The 19,712-nt window shown below is 38.2% G+C and overlaps 1 protein-coding gene across 1 annotated transcript in view; it reads right to left on the minus strand.

Moving 5' to 3' along the window:
- Positions 1-2,486: 2,486 nt before the first annotated feature.
- COL4A5 (collagen type IV alpha 5 chain) overlaps positions 2,487-19,712 on the minus strand; it is a 217,903-nt gene continuing 200,677 nt past the window's right edge. Inside the window, exons 42-51 of the mRNA XM_060002285.1 lie at positions 18,406-18,539; positions 15,680-15,752; positions 15,472-15,543; positions 14,523-14,651; positions 13,618-13,716; positions 11,932-12,144; positions 7,112-7,289; positions 5,110-5,224; positions 4,589-4,761; positions 2,487-3,755 (exon numbers count right to left, since the gene is read on the minus strand). Of these exons, the coding sequence (XP_059858268.1) occupies positions 3,674-3,755; positions 4,589-4,761; positions 5,110-5,224; positions 7,112-7,289; positions 11,932-12,144; positions 13,618-13,716; positions 14,523-14,651; positions 15,472-15,543; positions 15,680-15,752; positions 18,406-18,539 (1,268 nt within the window). The 3' untranslated portion in view covers positions 2,487-3,673. The remainder of the gene's footprint in view (positions 3,756-4,588; positions 4,762-5,109; positions 5,225-7,111; positions 7,290-11,931; positions 12,145-13,617; positions 13,717-14,522; positions 14,652-15,471; positions 15,544-15,679; positions 15,753-18,405; positions 18,540-19,712) is intronic.

A 19,712-nucleotide genomic window follows, 5' to 3' on the forward strand; every position in this document is an offset into this window, starting at 1 on the left:
GGCCCCATAAAAATAAATACCCTAATCTCAGTCTTGCACATCACTCTGCTATCCTGTTGGGGAATCGCATTGGTTGAACCCAAGCAGAAGCCAGAGGGCACAGTAACCCTCGGGGGCAGAAAGCAGGGTGAAGAATGCAATGTGAATCCGGAAGAGGAAAACAGAAGATATGTGGCATAAATTGGTATGATATCAGCAATTCGTCGTCCTGTGGGGTCAGGTGTTGGGCATGCTGTCTACTCATAAAAGAAGAGAATTACGGTTACATAAATGTGATTTTAGCCTGCCCATGTGTTAGAGAATGGGTGGGTGAGCCAGCTTTCTCCAGACAGCTACTGCTGGCAAAAAGCCTCATGATCTGTCCTAGTCCGGCCTAGAATTAGATTTGGTAGTAACAGCATACCTATTCTTAGGAGTATATATTAGAGTGACTACCTATTTTTCTGGTTGAGTTGATTTTAGATTCCTATCTATTATGGTGCCCTACAGCTAATAAGTACCTAATGAACGTTCGTTGCTATGGAACTTGGGAGACAGGCCTAGCTCAACTTTTTCCTTCCATGTCCCAACCTACGAGTGCTTCTACCGTAAAAACCTTCCAAACATCCTGAATATACTCTAGAAACCACTGCTGTAAAATGGAAATGACATATGATTTCAAAATATTATTCAATTTATTTTGGAGCTGCCTATAGATGAAGGTGTTTTTACAGTCCAGTCTGAGAACAGCGCTTCTCTGCTGAAGAAGCCAATTGAAATCCTGGCCAAACAAAAGTGGCTGCATAGGGGAGCAGGGACATTTGCTTCTGTGTTGAGAGGCACAGGAATTACTACCAGAGCCAACTCTTAATCAGGCTCTTAAGAAAATCTTTGACAGCAAAGTTGTCCCTTATCTCGCATGCAGATATTGGGTAACTGGGCCACCTCTTAAAATACTTGCTACTGATCTTTATGAGGATGAAAGAATACGTGAAGCTAAAACGAGGAATCTCATCAACAATGAGCTCAACAAATACATGCTGACATTTATTTTTTTCCCATGTTGATTTATTTTTAAAGGCGATAGTGCCCTCTTGTGATTAACATATGAATAAACTTCTGATGGCTTGGCATGACCAGTGAGATTTCAACTAAACATGCCAATTGAGGCAAAGAACCTCACTGGCACCATAAGAAATAGAAAGTGTTTTTCAAATTTGCCCAGGTGAGAAAAGGCATTGTATAATCACAAGGTGTCCAGCGAAAACACTTTTGGAAGTGTTGGAGATGATGAGTGTGATAGCAATGTGGCATACACACACACACACACACACACACACACACACACACACACACACACACACACATCTCATTTGGTTGGTACATGTAATAACTATTTGTATCTGATTAAGCAGAACAGTTCATTCATTGCCTGCCTATGTGGGAAAACCATTAACTGTATTTGACTGCAAAACTCACTATAGGTAACTAGAGCACTAGAGCAGTTACATCAGAATAATCTTTGAATATTCAGTGGCAAGGGTGAGTCAACAACATTAAGATCCTGGAATGGACTGGGTTCATGTACTTTAAACAACAAAGCAGGGCTGGGGCTAGTTAGGGGATTTAAGAAACACAAAACCAGCTGCACATGCAACTATTAAAATATAAAATATTAGGAGGTTCTTTCTGAGCCAAGATTTTCAACCAGCGAAACATGAGAGGGAAAGCTACAAACAGCAAAACCTCTGGAATCAGTGTTTGCAGCTGTAACTCAAGGAGCAACCTTCAGGTGTACAGCATATAGAAAAATGTATGGGATGTAATATGGCATTTTCACTTACAATTACCCGTTAGTGTTTTCATGCGTGTAGCTCATGGAAAAATAAAGCTAGAATTTGCAATTGGCTAGCTTTGAAATCAACAGTATTACGAGCAATCAGCACTATGATCTACCATTATTTAGAACCTAAATTTTACCACTATACACGCTAAGCTTTAGTTTTTACATGGGTTCATATTAGGGTCTAAAATTCTCAAAATCATTTGGTTGTTTCATATCTTAGCTATAATACACATTTTATTATAGAGGCAAGTCCTCAACGATTTCAGAGAGCTACATGTGTTCATTCTTAATCATTAGGAATATTAACTCACTAATCTGCTTTAAAGATTATTAATGAATTCTTCCCAAAATAGAAAGTAGTTCTGCTTCCTTTCTCAGCCATCAACACAATGTTGTTAATAAATTTATTACCTCAAAAATACTTTCCAAGGAGTTGTTTTCTTCATTGGAAAAAGTACATTACTATGTCTCCTATCAGGTATCAGAGTGATCAAAGTCTGCAGAAACTCCTTTTGCTTTACAACTGCTCTAAATGATTCTCTGAGAAGGCAGACTACCTGTTGATGTGCAGCTGTGTAGTCTATCTGTAAATGAGCAGATTTTTACACATAGCCTGAAGAGATACACAACAAACCATCCTTACAACATATGATATCTTTAATTAAATTGATATTGGTGAGTTAAAAAACATTAAGTGAGAAGATGACAGCTAGGGAAATAAGGTATTCTTATGACTATTTATAATAAAACGTTTAAAATAAAAAAGTAAGAAACATCAATTGGCTTTGTAATTGAAGAGAGAAGACTAAGTATTGTCTTCCCAGCTCTTGTACAAGCACAGCCCACAGGAGAATAATTCTTACATAAAAAGCACAGGGAAAAGAATTGTCAATTTTTTAAATACATTTTTGTTTCTCAAAATTATTTGGGAGAACTTTGCCCAGTCGGGGATGAGCAAAAACAAGATGTAAGAAACATCAAAGCTGGGGGCATCTAGTGTTAAGAGTGTCTTGGAGAATACAGCAAAAGAGAAATTACTTCATTAAATATTATAATTTGGTATGTAACATGTACATTTAAAATTCTGATTAAAGTGACTAAAAATGACCTATTTTTTTAAAAAAAGTCAAATAAGAACTTAGGGGATAAAACTCAAGTTATATTCACTCTCGGTAATAACTTGATGCGAGAATATAAATTCTCTCACTTTGATAAACATGGATATAAAATCTTGCTGTTTGTATTCTAGGTTTTCCTAAGTTTTCTGTAAAGAGTGATTCATGTCAGGTCACATCTAAATGACTCAACATTTTGAGCTAAAAGGCTGTTTACACAATATACACATTCTGTACTTACAGAGCAAAATAAGCTTAACACTTTTATATTAAAAAACTGGGATACAGTAGGATTAGTAGCACCATGAAAAATAATTCTTCCCCCAAACTGCAGTCTTTTATTTTACTCAGTGTGATTCTTCTCTTAATTGAATTTTTAACGTGCCATTTTAGTTACTGGGCAAAATATATAATCTTCATCTTATAATCCTTGGGGAAAGTCATTCTGGACCCAAAAAGTAAATTCATTTCCTTATTTTGTTCGTAGAAAAATAATAGAGACCTTGCTCTGGCACATTGCTGAGGTACATTTGAATCTTCATGATTACTAGTCAGCATGTTCTCCTGGTCATATATAGTAGCACCATTGGTGGCAGCAGTGGTAAAGTTGGGGAGAGTGAGACATTGCATCCTGGGAAATATATATATATATATATATATATATATATATATATATATATATATATATATATATATATCACATTTAAAAACACACAAGGAATTCTTCAAAATGTTATGTCCTCTTCATGCACACTTGACATCGACTAATACGTGTCCTCAAGTCTCCTGCTTTCAGCGTTTCTGACTGAGGTTTGCTGGGAAATAAGAAACAAGATTATCAGATTAGCCTTTTCTGGTATTTGGCTCAAATTCATATGTAAACATTCTCTTTGTGTTTCAGTAGCTCTTCTGATGACTTACTGGTTAACTTTTGAGCAATGCAATCTAACGCAATGACTGCTATAGCCTAAGAGTCATTAGTGGTCATAGGTATTTTTGTGATTCTCCTCCCTGCCGCCATTACCCTTGTCTATTTGTCTCTCCCTCTCTTTCTCTTATACATTTTTTTAATGGTCCTAGAACGAGAGGGATCTGGGCAATTGATGATGAATAAATGATGATACATAACAATTACATAAAGATAATACATAGGAAAAATATTAATGATAACAAAAAAAGCAACATATAAAAATAAATTGAAATTGAAAAAAAATTCCAATAGGATAAAGTATCCTGAGGTACATGTATCATATGTGGTCTTACTCATTCAAACACTTGGATGAGAGCCTTGAAAACCTTCTGGGAAAGGAGACTACTGGACTGGGGAAGGCAACACAGATTATTGCTTCAATTTCTGGGGTGGCTTCAGTCGCTCACTTGTTATTGAGCAGGTCACATAACCTTTCCTTGCTCTGTTTTGCTTTTGAAGAATTATTACCAAGCCATCTCAAACTACATATACCTATTATTAGCCAAGTCTGCTTTGCTGACCAGAGTCTGGTATATGAGGAGAACAAGCAAGAATAAACGACATGGTCCTTTAAATTCCTAATATCTGTTGGGTATAAACCATCCATGAACTGCCTCTCTGTTCGCTAGCACCTCTGAAGGAAGCTTAGGACCTAAACTAAAGCCATAAGCACCTTACCTGAACATGTCTGACACATCTACAGTTGCCAGCCAAAAGCTGTAGGAGTTGGCATAATAGTTGCAGGTCCCCCGCCCATGACACTCAATGAAGGGAGCTGAACGAAACTCTTCCAAGCAGGAACCAGGGGAGGCCAGGGCTTGACCTGAGCCCTCTGCCCCTGCACTTGTGTGCTAGAAAAGACAAGGGAAAATGTGCCACAATACCCATGTGCCATGATACCCTAGTGAACATCCAAAGATATATGCTGAGCTGGACCGAAAATTCAAAGCCAGTGAAGGAACTAGAGCCAGAGGTAACAGAACAGTATCCACACCAAAGGTATCCAACAGAAGAAACAGGCAGATTATGAAAATATGTTCCAGCAAATGTATGAGAGGGAACACAGTGCTTGGATAGAAGCTATATGAGGTTCAAGCTTCTTACTACGTAGATGATAGGGATTCCTCATATTAGATAGAAATGTAGATATGACGGGACAGTCAGCTTTGATGACACAGACAAGGAAGAGTGTTGCATACCATCATGAAGGAATAACCAATCCAGAGAGAATCCCATCCCTGAGGACAACGGGGAATCTGGATGGTCTGACTGTGAACTGCAATCACCACGGCCGGAGCTTCACATACTGCACATCTGGTAAGGGAAAGGCAGAAGGAACACAATCTACAGGGTAAGCATATGGGAAATAGCAGTCCCTCTTCTTTGGAAGGCTTCCTGGTATAAAAGCCCATTAAGGTGTCTTCAGTGCTCAGAAAAAGAGGAGAAAAATGCACTTTGAGAATTGCTTTTGCATAAGCCCAGTCTCCCAATATACATAATAAATTTATAAATGAAAAGTGTAAGCTTTTTTAAAAAGGAACTACAGAACCACTGCTATAGCATTTTCATTTTCTATTCTGCCCTAAATTTGTATCCATACTTGCTATAGTCAATGTCATAATTGCTGTAAGAGTTTGGCTCAGTGTACTGCACATACTACTTGCTGTCAAAGTGCCCAACTGGAGGGGAGACATTTAGTAATGCTAAAACTGTGGTAAGAACAATGTCTAGTAAACTTAAAAAGACAAGAAACAGACACTTTCTTAATCCCCACCCATTATTTTTGGCCCAAAGGATATTTATTAACCATTTGGCCATATCTGTAGAAGTACAACATACCCAGAATGCTGGGCAAGTACCCAGGCACTTGGAGATGTGGCTTAAATCTATAAAATCAAGTAAAATACAGCTGAGTCTACCAAATCTTTAGTAAAGAGCATGAGGGTACCTTTTGAAATATGACTAAACCAATTTGGTAAAGTTTATCTACAAAATAGGGAATGCCTTTAGGGGATCTTTTATTCCCAAGGTTGGGACTGACAAAAAAAAAATCACACACACAAAAATGAATTCCCAAAGGATTAGGGCAAATATATTGAAAAGGGCACCATGAATTTGCTATTAAGAGAGGCTGAACGAGGTTTAACCTTTATATTCAATGTCAAAGAAACTAGAGTTTCCAATGATTCACCCTTTATGGTTACTAGACTCCCAGGTCAATTGGGTCATGATCAGAATGAAAATGGCAATATCTAACATGCCTAGGAGGTCGAGTTAAACTAGGGTTCTAATGTAGCAACACTGTAGGAAATCTCTATTAATGGTACCACCCTCCTCTTAGTTACGCATGCGCCAAGTCTCAGCTACCACTTTCTCCTTCCCATAACTAATCATGCCAAATCTTATTTATTCTATTAATGTGATACATGTACCCTACTGAGAGTTCCAATCCACTCCTACCAGGACTACGGCGATATTCTCAATCTAACTGCTCTCTCCACCTCTGGACTATCCCCTTTGAAATCCATGTTATACATTGATGTTTCTGTAATCTTCCCTGAAAGCTCAAAAATGTCAGATGTCCCCATTACATACCAAATAAATTCAGAACTAAAACCTAACATTGAAAGCCTTCTACAGTCTAGGTCCAAGCTAACTTTCTGATCTCTTCTCCCTCTGCAACTTTTAGAAACTACATTCTAGACCTATCAGTCTACAACCCATTCCAATGTTCTCTACCTAGTATGCCTTTCTCCCTTATAAATGCCTGTGTCTCAAGTCCTTTACATCCTTCAAGGGCTAAGCAGTTCAAAACGTATTTCTTCCATATAGTCATCTCAGATTTCTCTAGCTGGAATTAAATATCCCTTTCCCAATGCTTTCATAACACTTTACTGGATCTATTGCAGCACTTAGCCCAAGCCTGATACATATTAATTTACATATATTTGCCTAGTGACTAGACTGTGAGCTTTTTTTGTACATTACACTAGTCTATCATGGGTCCTGGTCAAAAGTAGATCCCTGATAAATATGGATCAAACTACATACTGCACTGAGTATTATAAAGGCACCTCTATTCTACCTAACCTGAGATGAATATGATCAGATTATTAGCTTTGGACTCATTTCTAACTAGCTAAAGTAACTAGCTAAACTAACTGGAGATTGATAAAAATCAAAGGTATACCAGTGTCTCACCGACTAATGAATGGCTGGATGCTCTGGCCCTTCAGGGGCTCCATGCTCATTGGCATGGGCTCTGGGGTGGAGAGCCAGTAAGAATAGTCATTTCTTGAAGCAAAGTTGCAAACATTATTGATGTTGCAGAACATGAAAGGCATGGTACTGAAGCGACGAAGGCAGCTGCCGGCCGTTCCTGGGAAGAATGGGGAGAAAAAGAAAAAATGTCATGATGATTAGTTTCTTCTAACATACTAACCACCTTTTAAAGAGGAACTTTCCCCCATCTCTTAGATAATAAATATACTTTAATTCTTCAGTTATAAGATGCACATTTACTCATATTTTTACATCTCTAAAATCAGGACAGATCTTACAACTTATGTAGACATTTATTGTGGTAGCTTATTATATACTCCCCAGCACTGTTTTTAAACTGGTGAGGCATCTTATAAACAATGGTGTCTTACGGAGAATATTGGGTAATTTATTGTAGACGAGTGAAAGGCACACACTGATTCCTTATAATATCATATCAGTATTTCCTCTCCAGGCTGTCCTCGCTTCTTCCAAGACATCCCCAGTATATGTCTTATGTGGGTTCACAATCTCTTTAAGCCTAGGGAAAACTGTAGTGCTGACTAATATGCACAGCAACCATGGACAGGTTTGCAGGTAAATAATACAAGGGAAAAAAGTAAATAAGGGAGAAAGGAAGAACGTTAAGGGGAAAAAAAAGGAAAGGAACTAGAGTCTTTAAATTTCTGAGCTGGTAGGGGCAATAGAGGTTATCTCTACCAGCGATTAGGCCATTCTTTTCTCATTTACTCACAAAAGAATGATGAAAAATGATGTAACCCCCTCACACATTTTTAAGTTGACATCTCAAATTTTTCATCAGAAGTTTAAATTGATACTGTGCCAGTTATTAAGTTACTGGTTATTGTCTCTTGGCTTCAAACCCACCCTTCTATACTTTGTAATACCGGAGCCTGGAATTTTGCAAACCACATTTCAACACTGCCAGCTGTCATTTGTAGTGTTTTGTGAATATTTATATTTAAAAACAAACTTTGACATCACTCTTTTAAATGTATCCAATGTAAGTATTTGAAACCTAACAATAAACCTTCTGAAAAGTGCATAAACTCATCTTTAATAACTGGAAATTATACAGTGCTCCTTTTGCATTTGGAAATTATATTTCCATTCCACTTCTCTCACACAGTTTTATCCTAATGTACTTTTTTATTTTTGAAAGTCTTTTACTGATTATCCAATCATAGTTTTCGGAAACAAAAATTTAAAGTAACTTTTAAAAACTTTCTGTGACCCTAAGGCTTTACATGTTAAATATTTTATTTTGAATGGTCATCATCATAATAATTACTAATTCACATTGATCAAAAAGATAGTTTATTATAAATTTTGATAATTACTAAACGTTAAAAGAAAACTTTTATTGGAAATGCATTTCCTAATGAGATGGATTAGAAGTGAATTATAGAGCCTGAGTTGATGGAGACTTTAACAAAGCCATTATTTTGAATTGTTCCTCTGAATTTGTCCCCTAGAGGTTTTCATGTTTCAAGGCAATATGCCATAGTATGAGTCTTTTATAAAGTGGGAGATGGGTGGTAGTGAAAGGGGACGTGGGAAACAAGATTATCCAAAGCACATACACAGGCAGTTCGACTTTAGGAGAAAGTACATATGAAAGTTGAGGATTTGTAAACTAAGTCCTTTAAAATTATACATCGGAAATTCCTCATGTATCCAAAGGGGTATGCTTATCTCAGGCTGAAGGTGACTGACAAAAGACCAATAATTCTTAAAACTGGTAGACTGTCAGAATCACTGGGAATTTTTATATAATAGGTTTGGGATGGGCCTAGGAACCTTTTCAAAAGTTCCCTAGGTTGAAAAGCATTGATTTATTGTAATTTATACTTTTTTCAGAAAAAAATGGCTCAGAGAGGTGAATGATTTCAAAGTCATGTGAGAGCAAATAACAAAATTGACATAACTGAAAAACGAATGGGTTTAGAATTGGTAGGTGTTACAAATGAAACTATCTTCAAAATAGAAACAGACTCACAGACATAGAGGACAGACTTGTGGTTGCCAAGGGGTAGGGGGTTTGGGGAGGGTTGAACTGGGAGTCTGAAGTTAGTAGATGCAAACTATTATGTATAGAATGGATAAGCAACAAGGTCCTACTGTATATAGCACAGGGAACTATATTCAGTATCCTGAGATAAACCATAATGGAAAAGAATATAAAAAAGAATGCATATATATGTATAACTGAATCACTTTGCTGTACAGCAGAAATTAACACAACATTGTAAATCAGCTATACTTCAATAAATAAAAAAGAATTGGTAGGTGTTGGAGTCAATTCTTATCTCCATCACTTTCTGAGTGTGTGGTTTTGAATAAGTCACTTAACCGCTTAGCCAGTTTGTGTGTGTGTGTGTGTGTGTGTGTGTGTGTGCACGCGCGTGCATGTGGGTGTGTGTAGTGGAAAAATACAATACTTGTCCTATATCATTCTTGATCATAGTTGTGAAAATCAAATCGGATAATGAATATGAAAGTACTTTTAAATTATAAAGTAATTTAAAAATAAAACTAACATTACTAATCAGGGACAGAGATGGAAATATCCCTGGTCTCAGAAAGAAAAGGAAGATGTGCATAAAAGGAATGCCCATAATGATGAGAACATGGGTGTTTGGTTGTATTTATGCTGTAGGCTACCTATAATGATGCAGAATTCTGGTTATAGTTTCTAAACATTCAAAGAGACTGTGATCTCATGAACTCTCAATGCCTCTATTAACACTATAGACTAATGGTTCCTAGTATGCTTTTTTTCTCCCAGACAGAACAGTTTTAGTATTCAGTGTGTTTCCTCCACCCTCTTTTCTATACACCATAATCCTTTCACTAATCCAGCAGAGACTATGTATTTACTTAATCAGGTGATTGTTTCCTTAACATCAAACCTATAACTATTCTTTGCTTAGCCATCAAGATATCTCCAGTTTGATCCTTGAGTGAGCTCTAAGCATAGACCCTGCAATCCAGTATCACACTTGGGATCTTGGGCCCTATCATGGCCTTCCTATGTCTGAGGCATAAGCTGTACCTGAGTCAGGGCCAGTTTATAGCCTCTACGTCTGAATACATACTATGATGGGTCTCGTTTGACCAGATACACACATTTTGAAAAGTTATAGTGATATACAGGGTAAGAGATCCCATTTTTTCTTTGCATTACATTTGTGAATTTCATGATGTTCAAAAACTTCTAATGCTTTCTATTCACTAGACAGGTTAGAGATTTGAAGTTTATAAGCTTGATTACGGGTATAAGCTAGCCTCTGACAGTAAAGAGAGAACGGAATAAAAGGAGAAAAAGTTTATGGGAGGGCTTCCCTGGTGGCACAGTGGTTGAGAGTCCGCCTGCCGATGCAGGGACACGGGTTCGTGCCCCAGTCCGGGAAGATCCCACATGCCGCAGAGCGGCTGGGCCCATGAGCCATGGCCGCTGAGCCTGCGCGTCCGGAGCCTGTGCTCCACAACGGGAGAGGCCACAATAGTGAGAGGCCCGTGTACCGCAAAAAAAAAAAAAAAAAAAAAAAAAAAAAAAAAAAAGTTTATGGGAGAAAAACTAGAGAAAATTATCTAAAAGATAAGAGTATTTTCATAATAAAGATTTGTTGATTCTAAAATTAGAAAAAGATGCTACATAAAGAAAGCAAAAGAGAGAAGGAAAAGTAGCAGAGGGAAGATGAAAAGAAAAAAAGAGAAGTAGAAGAGAAAGAAGAAAGTTGTTTGGCAAACTCCTACTTTATTAGGCTCTTTAAAATGACCTGTGACTACTGGCTTCCATGTAGGTAGATGTGCCTGGCAGGTGTGGCCATGTGTCCTGGAACAGAGTGAGCACAGCAGACCTCTGGAGGTCTCTGTTGCTGCAGAACTGTTTTCACAGAATGGCCCAGGTAAAGAGACTTCAGAAGGCCTCTTTCTATGGAGACCCCAGAAACTGGAGACCTAGACTATCTTCTTAAATGTCTTTATGGAGGCAGAAGGGATAGTGATTTCTAAAATAGGCAGCCCCAGGTCAAACAATGGGGCCTCAAAATGAAAAGTCAGAATTCCAGAAAAAGAAATGTTAGGGATTTGGAAGAGGTCTTGAAAGTCATTCAGTCCAGCCTCATCCCATCAACAAAACTGCCCACCCTATAGCATAGAGAAGATACATGAGAACACATTAAACGAAGTGGATCCTATATGGAAATATGGTGCTTTGTACAGCTTTAAACTACTCTGATAACACTTTATAAAGCTAAGGTGCTTATTCATGAACTAGCAAAATTAAGCAATGACCTTACTTTCTTTGATCTAGAATCCAAGATTCTCTTCAGCACTTATCTTTAACTTGATAAAGACCAGTGTCAGGAAAGAGGAAACTATCTCCCATGAGTTACGAACACTGCCCACTTAAGCAGCTGCTATACTATAGAGAGCCCAGAGAATGTTTCCTCAATAACTAAGCGAACAAAAGTACATATGGCCCTTTCCAAATGCCTTGCTTTAGGCCAAGAATTGTACCTCACACTAGCTAATCAATGTTTTTAGTTTAAAGTTAAATATTATTTATTTTAAACGTATAGTGAATATATTCAGCTGCCCTTGACATGATCTTCAGTTTAGAAGCCCCAAAAGAATAGAGAGAGACACTTTGGCCACGGCTACTCTAGAACCCAACAAGATTTTCAAAACAAAAACAAAATGCATAGTAAGAAATAAGATGCTGATTATCTCACCCAAGTCTTGACCGTGAGCTCTTTTATTTCCTTGTACATACAGGAGAGAAAAGCCTTCATAAACCTGGATAGTTCCCTGTGGGCATTGTGGTGCATCTGTTGTCTGGCTGTGACGTGTGATGAGAAATCCATGGGCAACAGAGGAGGTTCCAGGGGGACCTGGGGGACCTTGCAATCCATCTGGCCCGGGGGGACCATCCAAACCACGGATACCTATTTCCAAAGAATCATCAGTATACAAATTAAGTAAGCTCTGATTCCCTATTATGGCTATCGACACAACATTATGACCTTGTTTGATTAGTTAATATTTATAGAATGTCTACAAAGGCATTGTCAGATATCATGGATTTGGAGATAAATAAAATACAGTCCCTGCCCTCAAAGAGATTTAAATGTATTCTTTTTCTTCTGAAATTGGTTGATGACATTAGGCACTAAATAAATACTGAGTGAATGGAACATTAGATGGGAAAATGTGATGCTTATTTGGGGGGTTTGTGTTATCTAGTCTCTTGCTGTACTAAAGGAGTGCAAACCCCATGACGAAATTTCAGCCTGCTGTTTTGTTCCTCAACGAGAAAGGAGGGGTGTGGCTGCCATCAACCTGCCAGCTTCAGTGCTGATAAACATTTTCCTGTGAATCTGTCTGGGGAATTATTCTCATGCATACCTTTTTGTTTAGAGAATAGGCTGGGTACTCTAAGGAAACTTTTCAAAATGTCTAATTTCAATCTACCACTGGTTCCCATTCTCCATTTGGCCACTCGACTTGAGCTTATTTAAAAATTTTCTCTATTTACAGGCCTTTGGCCACTGTGTGTATAGATTTTCATTTGGGGGAATTTCACAGCAATGCCCATATATGTGATGAAGATGGCACTAACTTGTTTCTTCCCTAGAAATACAGTTAATGAAACAGGAGGGTGTTGGTTCTAGGAGCAACACAGTTATCACCAACCTGCCTTGTTGCCGCTGCTAGTTTTTACCAATACAAACCTTTATGTTTATATTGTTTAGAGTTATATTTATATTATCTAAAGTTGTTAAAACATATTGAGGGACTTCCCTGGTGGCGCAGTGGTTAAGAATCTGCCTGCCAATGAAGGGGACACAGGTTCGAGTCCTGGTCCGGGAAGATCCCACATGCTGCAGAGCAACTAAGCCCATGCACCATGAGCCACAACGACTGAGCCTGCGTGCCACAACTAGTGAGTCCATGTGCCACAACTACTGAAGCCCACGTGCCTAGAGCCCGGGCTCCGCAACAAGAGAAGCCACCACAATGAGAAGACCACACACTGCAACGAAGAGTATACCCCGCTCGCTGCAAGTAGAGAAAGCCCACGCGCAGCAATGAAGACCCAACGCAGCCAAAAATAAATAAATAAAATAAATAAATTTATTCAAAAAACATTGAAAATCATCAGAAGTTAAGTACAGTGAGTACCTGGAAAATCCTCATTTTGAGGAAAAGCTGGGTTTTCCAGTGCTCTAAACACATAAATAAAAACACCTTTCTATGCTTCTCTTATATTGGCACATCTGTGTCATCCCGTTTTTCCCAAGCAACAGACTCCCTACCTAGCTATGCTCTCTCAAGAGGAGGCTCTCACAGCTTCAATCAGAGGCCGTATGTCCAGAGGTCCCCCAGACTTAAAAACTAGTATCAGCAGCATGTCTCACCTGGCTGGCCTGGTAAACCTGGGTCTCCTTTGTGCCCTCCTGCACCATCAAAGCCAGGGAGTCCATTGCGTCCAGGATCTCCTGGAGGGCCAATTGGACCTATAGGAAAATGAAGTAGGGTTTTCAAATGTGGGTAGAATAAATCCACATCCAGATAGATTTGGGACACTTAGGTCCTCGAGTGTCACTGAAGTCATAATCTGGTTTTGTCTTTAATTCAGCTCAAGCCCAGGACAAAAGAAGCAGACAAGGATTTAGCTTTAATTTTAAACAATTCATTTGCCTCTGTGGAGATTTCCATAATATGGCAGTTGTGTTCTCCTCGCCTTCAGAACAAGATAGAGCGCAAGGCCAACTTTTATTATATATCTCACCATAGGCAAGGCTGTTACTGCCTGGTACACTTTATTTATGAAAAAACTGCTATTAAGCCACCTGATAAAACAGAAAGACAAGTTAGTTTCTAGCTTTCCTTTTAATCAAAGTTGGCTGCAAGCATAGAGTCAAATGGCCAACTAGATAGGATTTAGTTTGAAAATCAGGAGGCCTCACAGTGGGGAACTGATAGCCCACCAAATCAGCCTTCTATCCTTCTTGTGGTTGGGATAGAGAAAGCACCATATCTTAAATGCATATTAATTTCATTACAGAGATTTTAACAACATTAACCTAATCATTCAAGTTAGGATAGCCAGAGGAGTTAAAAGAAATTGGACTAGGCCTAAAAGAAATTAGGGCATGAGAAATGAACACTTTCAAGGAGAAAAGGAAATGGAACCTAGTGGTCTGGTATTCTACTAGTTGCTGAGACTCCTATCGTCAGAGACAAACTCTAACAAGTGAAAGAAGAATGAGGGAAATGTTTTCAAATACATAAGGCTTAAAAAGATGATCTACAAAGGTACCTGGTAAACCTTGAGGTCCTGGTAGTCCTGGTAGACCTTTTAATCCAGGCTGGCCTGGAACCCCTGGTGGACCAGCATCTCCTTTGATTACAATACTCTGTCCTGAAGGACCAGGTAATCCAGGGGGGCCTAAGAGGCAAAGCACATGAAGTTGAAGGTAGGGAAGAGAAAGGTCGGAAAGAACGGATGCCAAAGTAACCTCAGATCAGAATAAGAATTGGTTTGAGAGAAACAAGTTACATGTATTAGAATTTGCTATGTCCAACAGAAATCTGTTTGGGAAAATTATCATTATCTCACCCAAAAGGCTGAAAAAATAAATAATTTTCTTAGGGTCCATGGACAAATTAGGCATATTGTCTCAATTTTCAAGCCTTGAATCATGACTCGGTTACAAGAAAATCTAATCCACTGCAAATCTGTGAACACTGGTGTCAAGGTTAGACAATTCTATTTTCTGTAGAGTCCATTCTGATTCTAACATCATTTGCAGTTCTTGTTTGTTGTGCTTGTCAAGGGACCCACTGAACTAACTAGTAGAGGAATTTAGTAGATGCTCTGTTTCACAGTTTACAGGAAACCTCTTTAAGTCTCTCAGCAAAAAGAACTCTTTTCATATTAAAAATATACAAACATACTTATGTGACTTGCTCTTGTGATCTATTCAAGTGAATACGGGAAAGTTAGTATAAAAGTCAATAAAAATCTCATTGAAGCATTCTTGTTGGTCCTGCATCTACCTTAAACTTAAAAGGTCTGCTCCTGATATTACATTATTGAAATAGAGAGCTTGAGAAGATTAGTTCATAGAGGGAGAGTCCTGCCTATTTCCCCTCAGTTGTTGGGGACTGAGACTCTGAAAGTTTTGGTTGAAAGGCAGAATGCAAACTTTCAAATTCTTCAATGAGTTTAAGTTTCAGGTATAACTAGCTTCAGAAATAACTCTTACCTGGGGGGCCAATAAGTCCTGGATCCCCCTCAGGGCCAGTTGAACCAGGTTCTCCACTGGGTCCTTTCATGCCTGCAAAGAAGGTACACACAATTGCACAGCAAAGCAACAGGGCCACAGCCTTTACCCAGCCAAATCAGAAAATGGGTGTCTTCTCCCAAAGTAGTTTAATGTAAAGAGGGAAACTTCCAAACACCCCTTCAAATACCTGGAAATCCTGGAACACCAGGGAGACCAGGATCTCCTTTCATTCCATTGAGACCTGGCCGTCCAGGATTACCCTGAATAAATAAAATCATTAATTTTAGAAAAAAGTTGGGGGGAGGGAAGGAAGTGAGGGCATAGGTGGTGATTTGTAGCACTGGCTCTAGAGTCAGACTTCCAGGATTCAAAACCCAATTCACCTCTTATTAGCTTATGTGACCTTGAGTTGTTTAACTTCTTTGACGCATCATTTTCTCACCTCTAACATACAGAAAATAATAGTATCTACTCCATGAAGTTGTTGTGAGGACTACATGAGATAATTCATATTAAGTACTTAGAAAACTGATTGGCATATGATGTATACTTAATAAATTTAGTTATTATTTTACTATCATTAACAAAGGCACTTTTTTTTTTTCTTTTTTTGCGGTACGCGGGCCTCTCACTGTTGTGGCCTCTCCCATTGTGGAGCACAGGCTCTGGACGCGCAGGCTCAGCGGCCACGGCTCACAGGCCCAGCCGCTCCACGGCATGTAGGATCTTCCCAGACCGGGGCATGAACCCGTGTCCCGTGCATCGGCAGGCGGACTCCGAACCACTGCGCCACCAGGGAAGCCTGGCACTTCTTTTTTAGTGTAGCCCTGATGTGGTAAGTGTGTGAATTAGAATCTAAGAAATGATAAAGTCTGAAAGACTAAGCAAAAAAATGTAGTGGGTTTGAGGACCCAGGAAAACAATGGGAAGAAGAAGAGTTGAAAATAACTCTAGAATGGATCTAAAGGGAAAATAAGTGTGGAACGATGAAGCTCTTATTAGTAGTAATGAAAAAAGAGGCAAGGCTGGAACATCTTATGCCCAAACGTAAGAAAGAACTTTAAAACGGGGGGCACGTCAGAAAGTCACAGGATCCAGCTTGAAGGAGCTCCCAAATCTAGGACAGGTCGAGCATCAAAATAAGTAATAATAGAATAAAAATTATGAATCATTGAAGAGAATGAGAATTTATGAGTCCATAATGATAACAAATAGACAGTAAATAGAAGAGAAGGGAGGCTCTTGCTTACAGTAGGGCTGAGTGGTATATGTGGAGGTAGTTGCCACTATCACAGTATTGAACAGTTGAGGCAAAAATCATAAATAGGTATTATATCTAGGGAGAAATTTTGATGTGGAATAGTATATATATTTGCATTATCTTAATGTGTCTTCCTGTAGTTTTGCTTATTGGTTACAAGGGGAAGAATAGTAACCATGCAGTGGAGTAACGAGGTAACAACTTGATGGGAAGATCAAAATTGAGATAACTAATGAAGGGCAGATGAACACCATGGGCCTCCATATCTGAGAACACACAACTCATGGAGTATTCCAACTGGGGATGCATAACCTGAATCTAATTATGAAGAAACAGCAGACAAAAGAAGAAACATTCTTTTTTTTTTTAAATGTGAACGGGCTACATTTCTTCAAAAATGTCAAGGTTATGAAAGAAAAAAATAGGTTTAGAAACTGTTTCAGACTGAGGGAGAATAAAGAGATATAACAGTTAAATGCAACGCATAGTTTGGTCTGGATCTTATTTTGGATGAGGAAAAATGCTATAAAGGATATTACTAAGTCAATTGATACAATTAGAACATGTGGGCAGAAATAAAAATGTTACATCGATGCTCAATTTCCTGAAGTTGAGAACTGTACTATGGTTATATAAAAGAACATATTTAATTTTAGGAAATATTACACACTGAAGTATTTAGTGATAAAGGGACATGATAGATACAACTTATTCCCAAATATTTCAGAAAAAAGTACATAATTATACACACACACGCATACACACACAACATACGTACAGAGAGCAAATGGGGCAAGCCATTAACAACTGGTTCATCTGGGTAAATGTGGTTTTTCACCATTCTTGCAATTTTCCTATAAGTTTAACATTATTTCCAAACAAAAATTAGAAAGGTGCAAATGTAAGAACTTGCATGAAAGAAAATGAACAGAACTCGACAATACCAGATTTATAAAATGTTGGTATCAGACAGTAGTCTTGAATCAGGCATAGTGACATGTGAACTGGAAGGACATGGGAAATGAATGAGGTAGGAAGTGAGTAGAGAATGAATAAAGAGAAGATTAAAATTTTAAGTCTAGATGTCTAGAAGAATAGTGATAACAGGAAAAAATGGTTAGTTGTTGGAAAGCTTTAAGGACAATTTCTTTAGATATTTTTTTCTGCTATAAAGCAGCCATCAGAGTTAAAAGACTGAGCCCAGACTCTGTTGGCTGCAAAATCTACCAACAATCCTCCTGAATGAAGGAAGGAAGCTTTGAGGATCCATAAAGAAGTATGTGACTTTCTGGGTCACTCAAACGAAGGTGGAAAACACATGAACACAGACGTGGGGATATGCTATTATTCTCTTTTTACAGGTAAAGACAGAAACACAAAGTGTCTGTCTGCCTTCCTCACAGACACAAAGTAGAAGTGTACAGAGGAGCTGAAATCTGACCCTAACTCTATCTAATTTCAAAGTCTAAAATATCCCCACACTCACCATGATTACTTCTCTATGGAAGGACTACTCCTCCACATGCAATGCTTATATATATATATATATAAAGCTTAGTCAAGAGCTTTGACCAGTAAATGCTAATTAAAATAATGCAATTTGGAATGCAAGCACCCACACCCCTTCCTCACCAAATACTCCCATTTCCTACCTGGAGTCCTGGTGGTCCTTGATCACCTTTCAAACCAGACAAACCAGGTTGCCCAGGTTGGCCCGGGTTTCCTCTCTCTCCTTTAATGCCCCCAATTCCAGGGAGACCCCGGGGACCTTCTGGACCTGGTAGACCTTGATAATGCAAAACAAATAATCACATTTCAGTATAACGTAAGAATAGCATCAAAGTCAGGCTTTTACATTATCCAAATACTATTAGTCATCTAAATACTATTAGTTTGCAGAATAAAATCCAGACTACATTAAATATATAGATCCATGCTGACTCTCTAATGTAAAGTGGGCTGGGTTCTTTTTGTTATTAACACTGGTTTGCAGACTCTTTTAGTTTGTATTTTATTATATATTTAATCCAATAAGCTCATATCTAAAGGAAGGACTTTGGACATTATAATAAAGATTGCTTCTGTAATCCCTAAGTGTTTAAGTGAACCAAAAGAGACACCATAGGACACTGTTCTCAAATTGGAAATGCATCAGAATACCCAGGAGGGCTTGTTAAAATAGATTCCTGGGTCTAACCCCAGAGTTCTGAATCTTGTTAGGCTGGAGAGGGGCCCAAGAATTTGCATTCTAACAAATGCCCTATAGATAAACTAGTGTCCTGTAGCTGAAGTTGCTGGTTCATGACCACACTTCGTAGGGCAATCAGGGATTCAAACCATTTGTCTCATTGTGATTAAAATAAAATTTCTTTACTTGTAAGTAGTTACTTTTATTCAGCTTGTATTACTATGTAATTAAGATAGTTATTTAAGCAAACTAATTGTTTAATTTCATTTTAGTGACATGCTTAATACATGGGAATATTTTAGTGTCAGAAAGTTCTTGATTCAATATAGTACTTTTGAATTTATTTTAAATATGTTTTTGTATTATTTACAGTTTAAGTATTTCTGAAGAGAAATAAAGGATTTGGCATATAACTTCTGAATAAATAATTTAAAAGGGGATTTGGTAAGCTCTTTCCTTATTCTGTGTTTTAAACTTTTCTTCCTAAATAAAGATATCAGGTCCATTAGGCAACCAAGAAGATCTGATAAATGGCCACATTTTTCTCACCAGGTGCGAAATAGCTGTTCCTTGCCTGCAGTGTGCTAAGCAATGGCTGAGGTGGAGACTAAGTAGTCCTGCCTTAAGAAAATAATTACGAAGCCCCAAATAATGAACAGCAACTAGTGAGCACTTATACCTTCTCTCCTCCAGTAATCTTAGTTTTTCATTGGTTTCAACAAAAAAGGAAAATATGTAGGGATTATTTTTGAAGGAAATAACATAGGCATA

The sequence above is a fragment of the Delphinus delphis genome, chromosome X (assembly GCF_949987515.2).
Source record: "Delphinus delphis chromosome X, mDelDel1.2, whole genome shotgun sequence".
Classification (NCBI taxonomy): domain Eukaryota; kingdom Metazoa; phylum Chordata; class Mammalia; order Artiodactyla; family Delphinidae; genus Delphinus; species Delphinus delphis.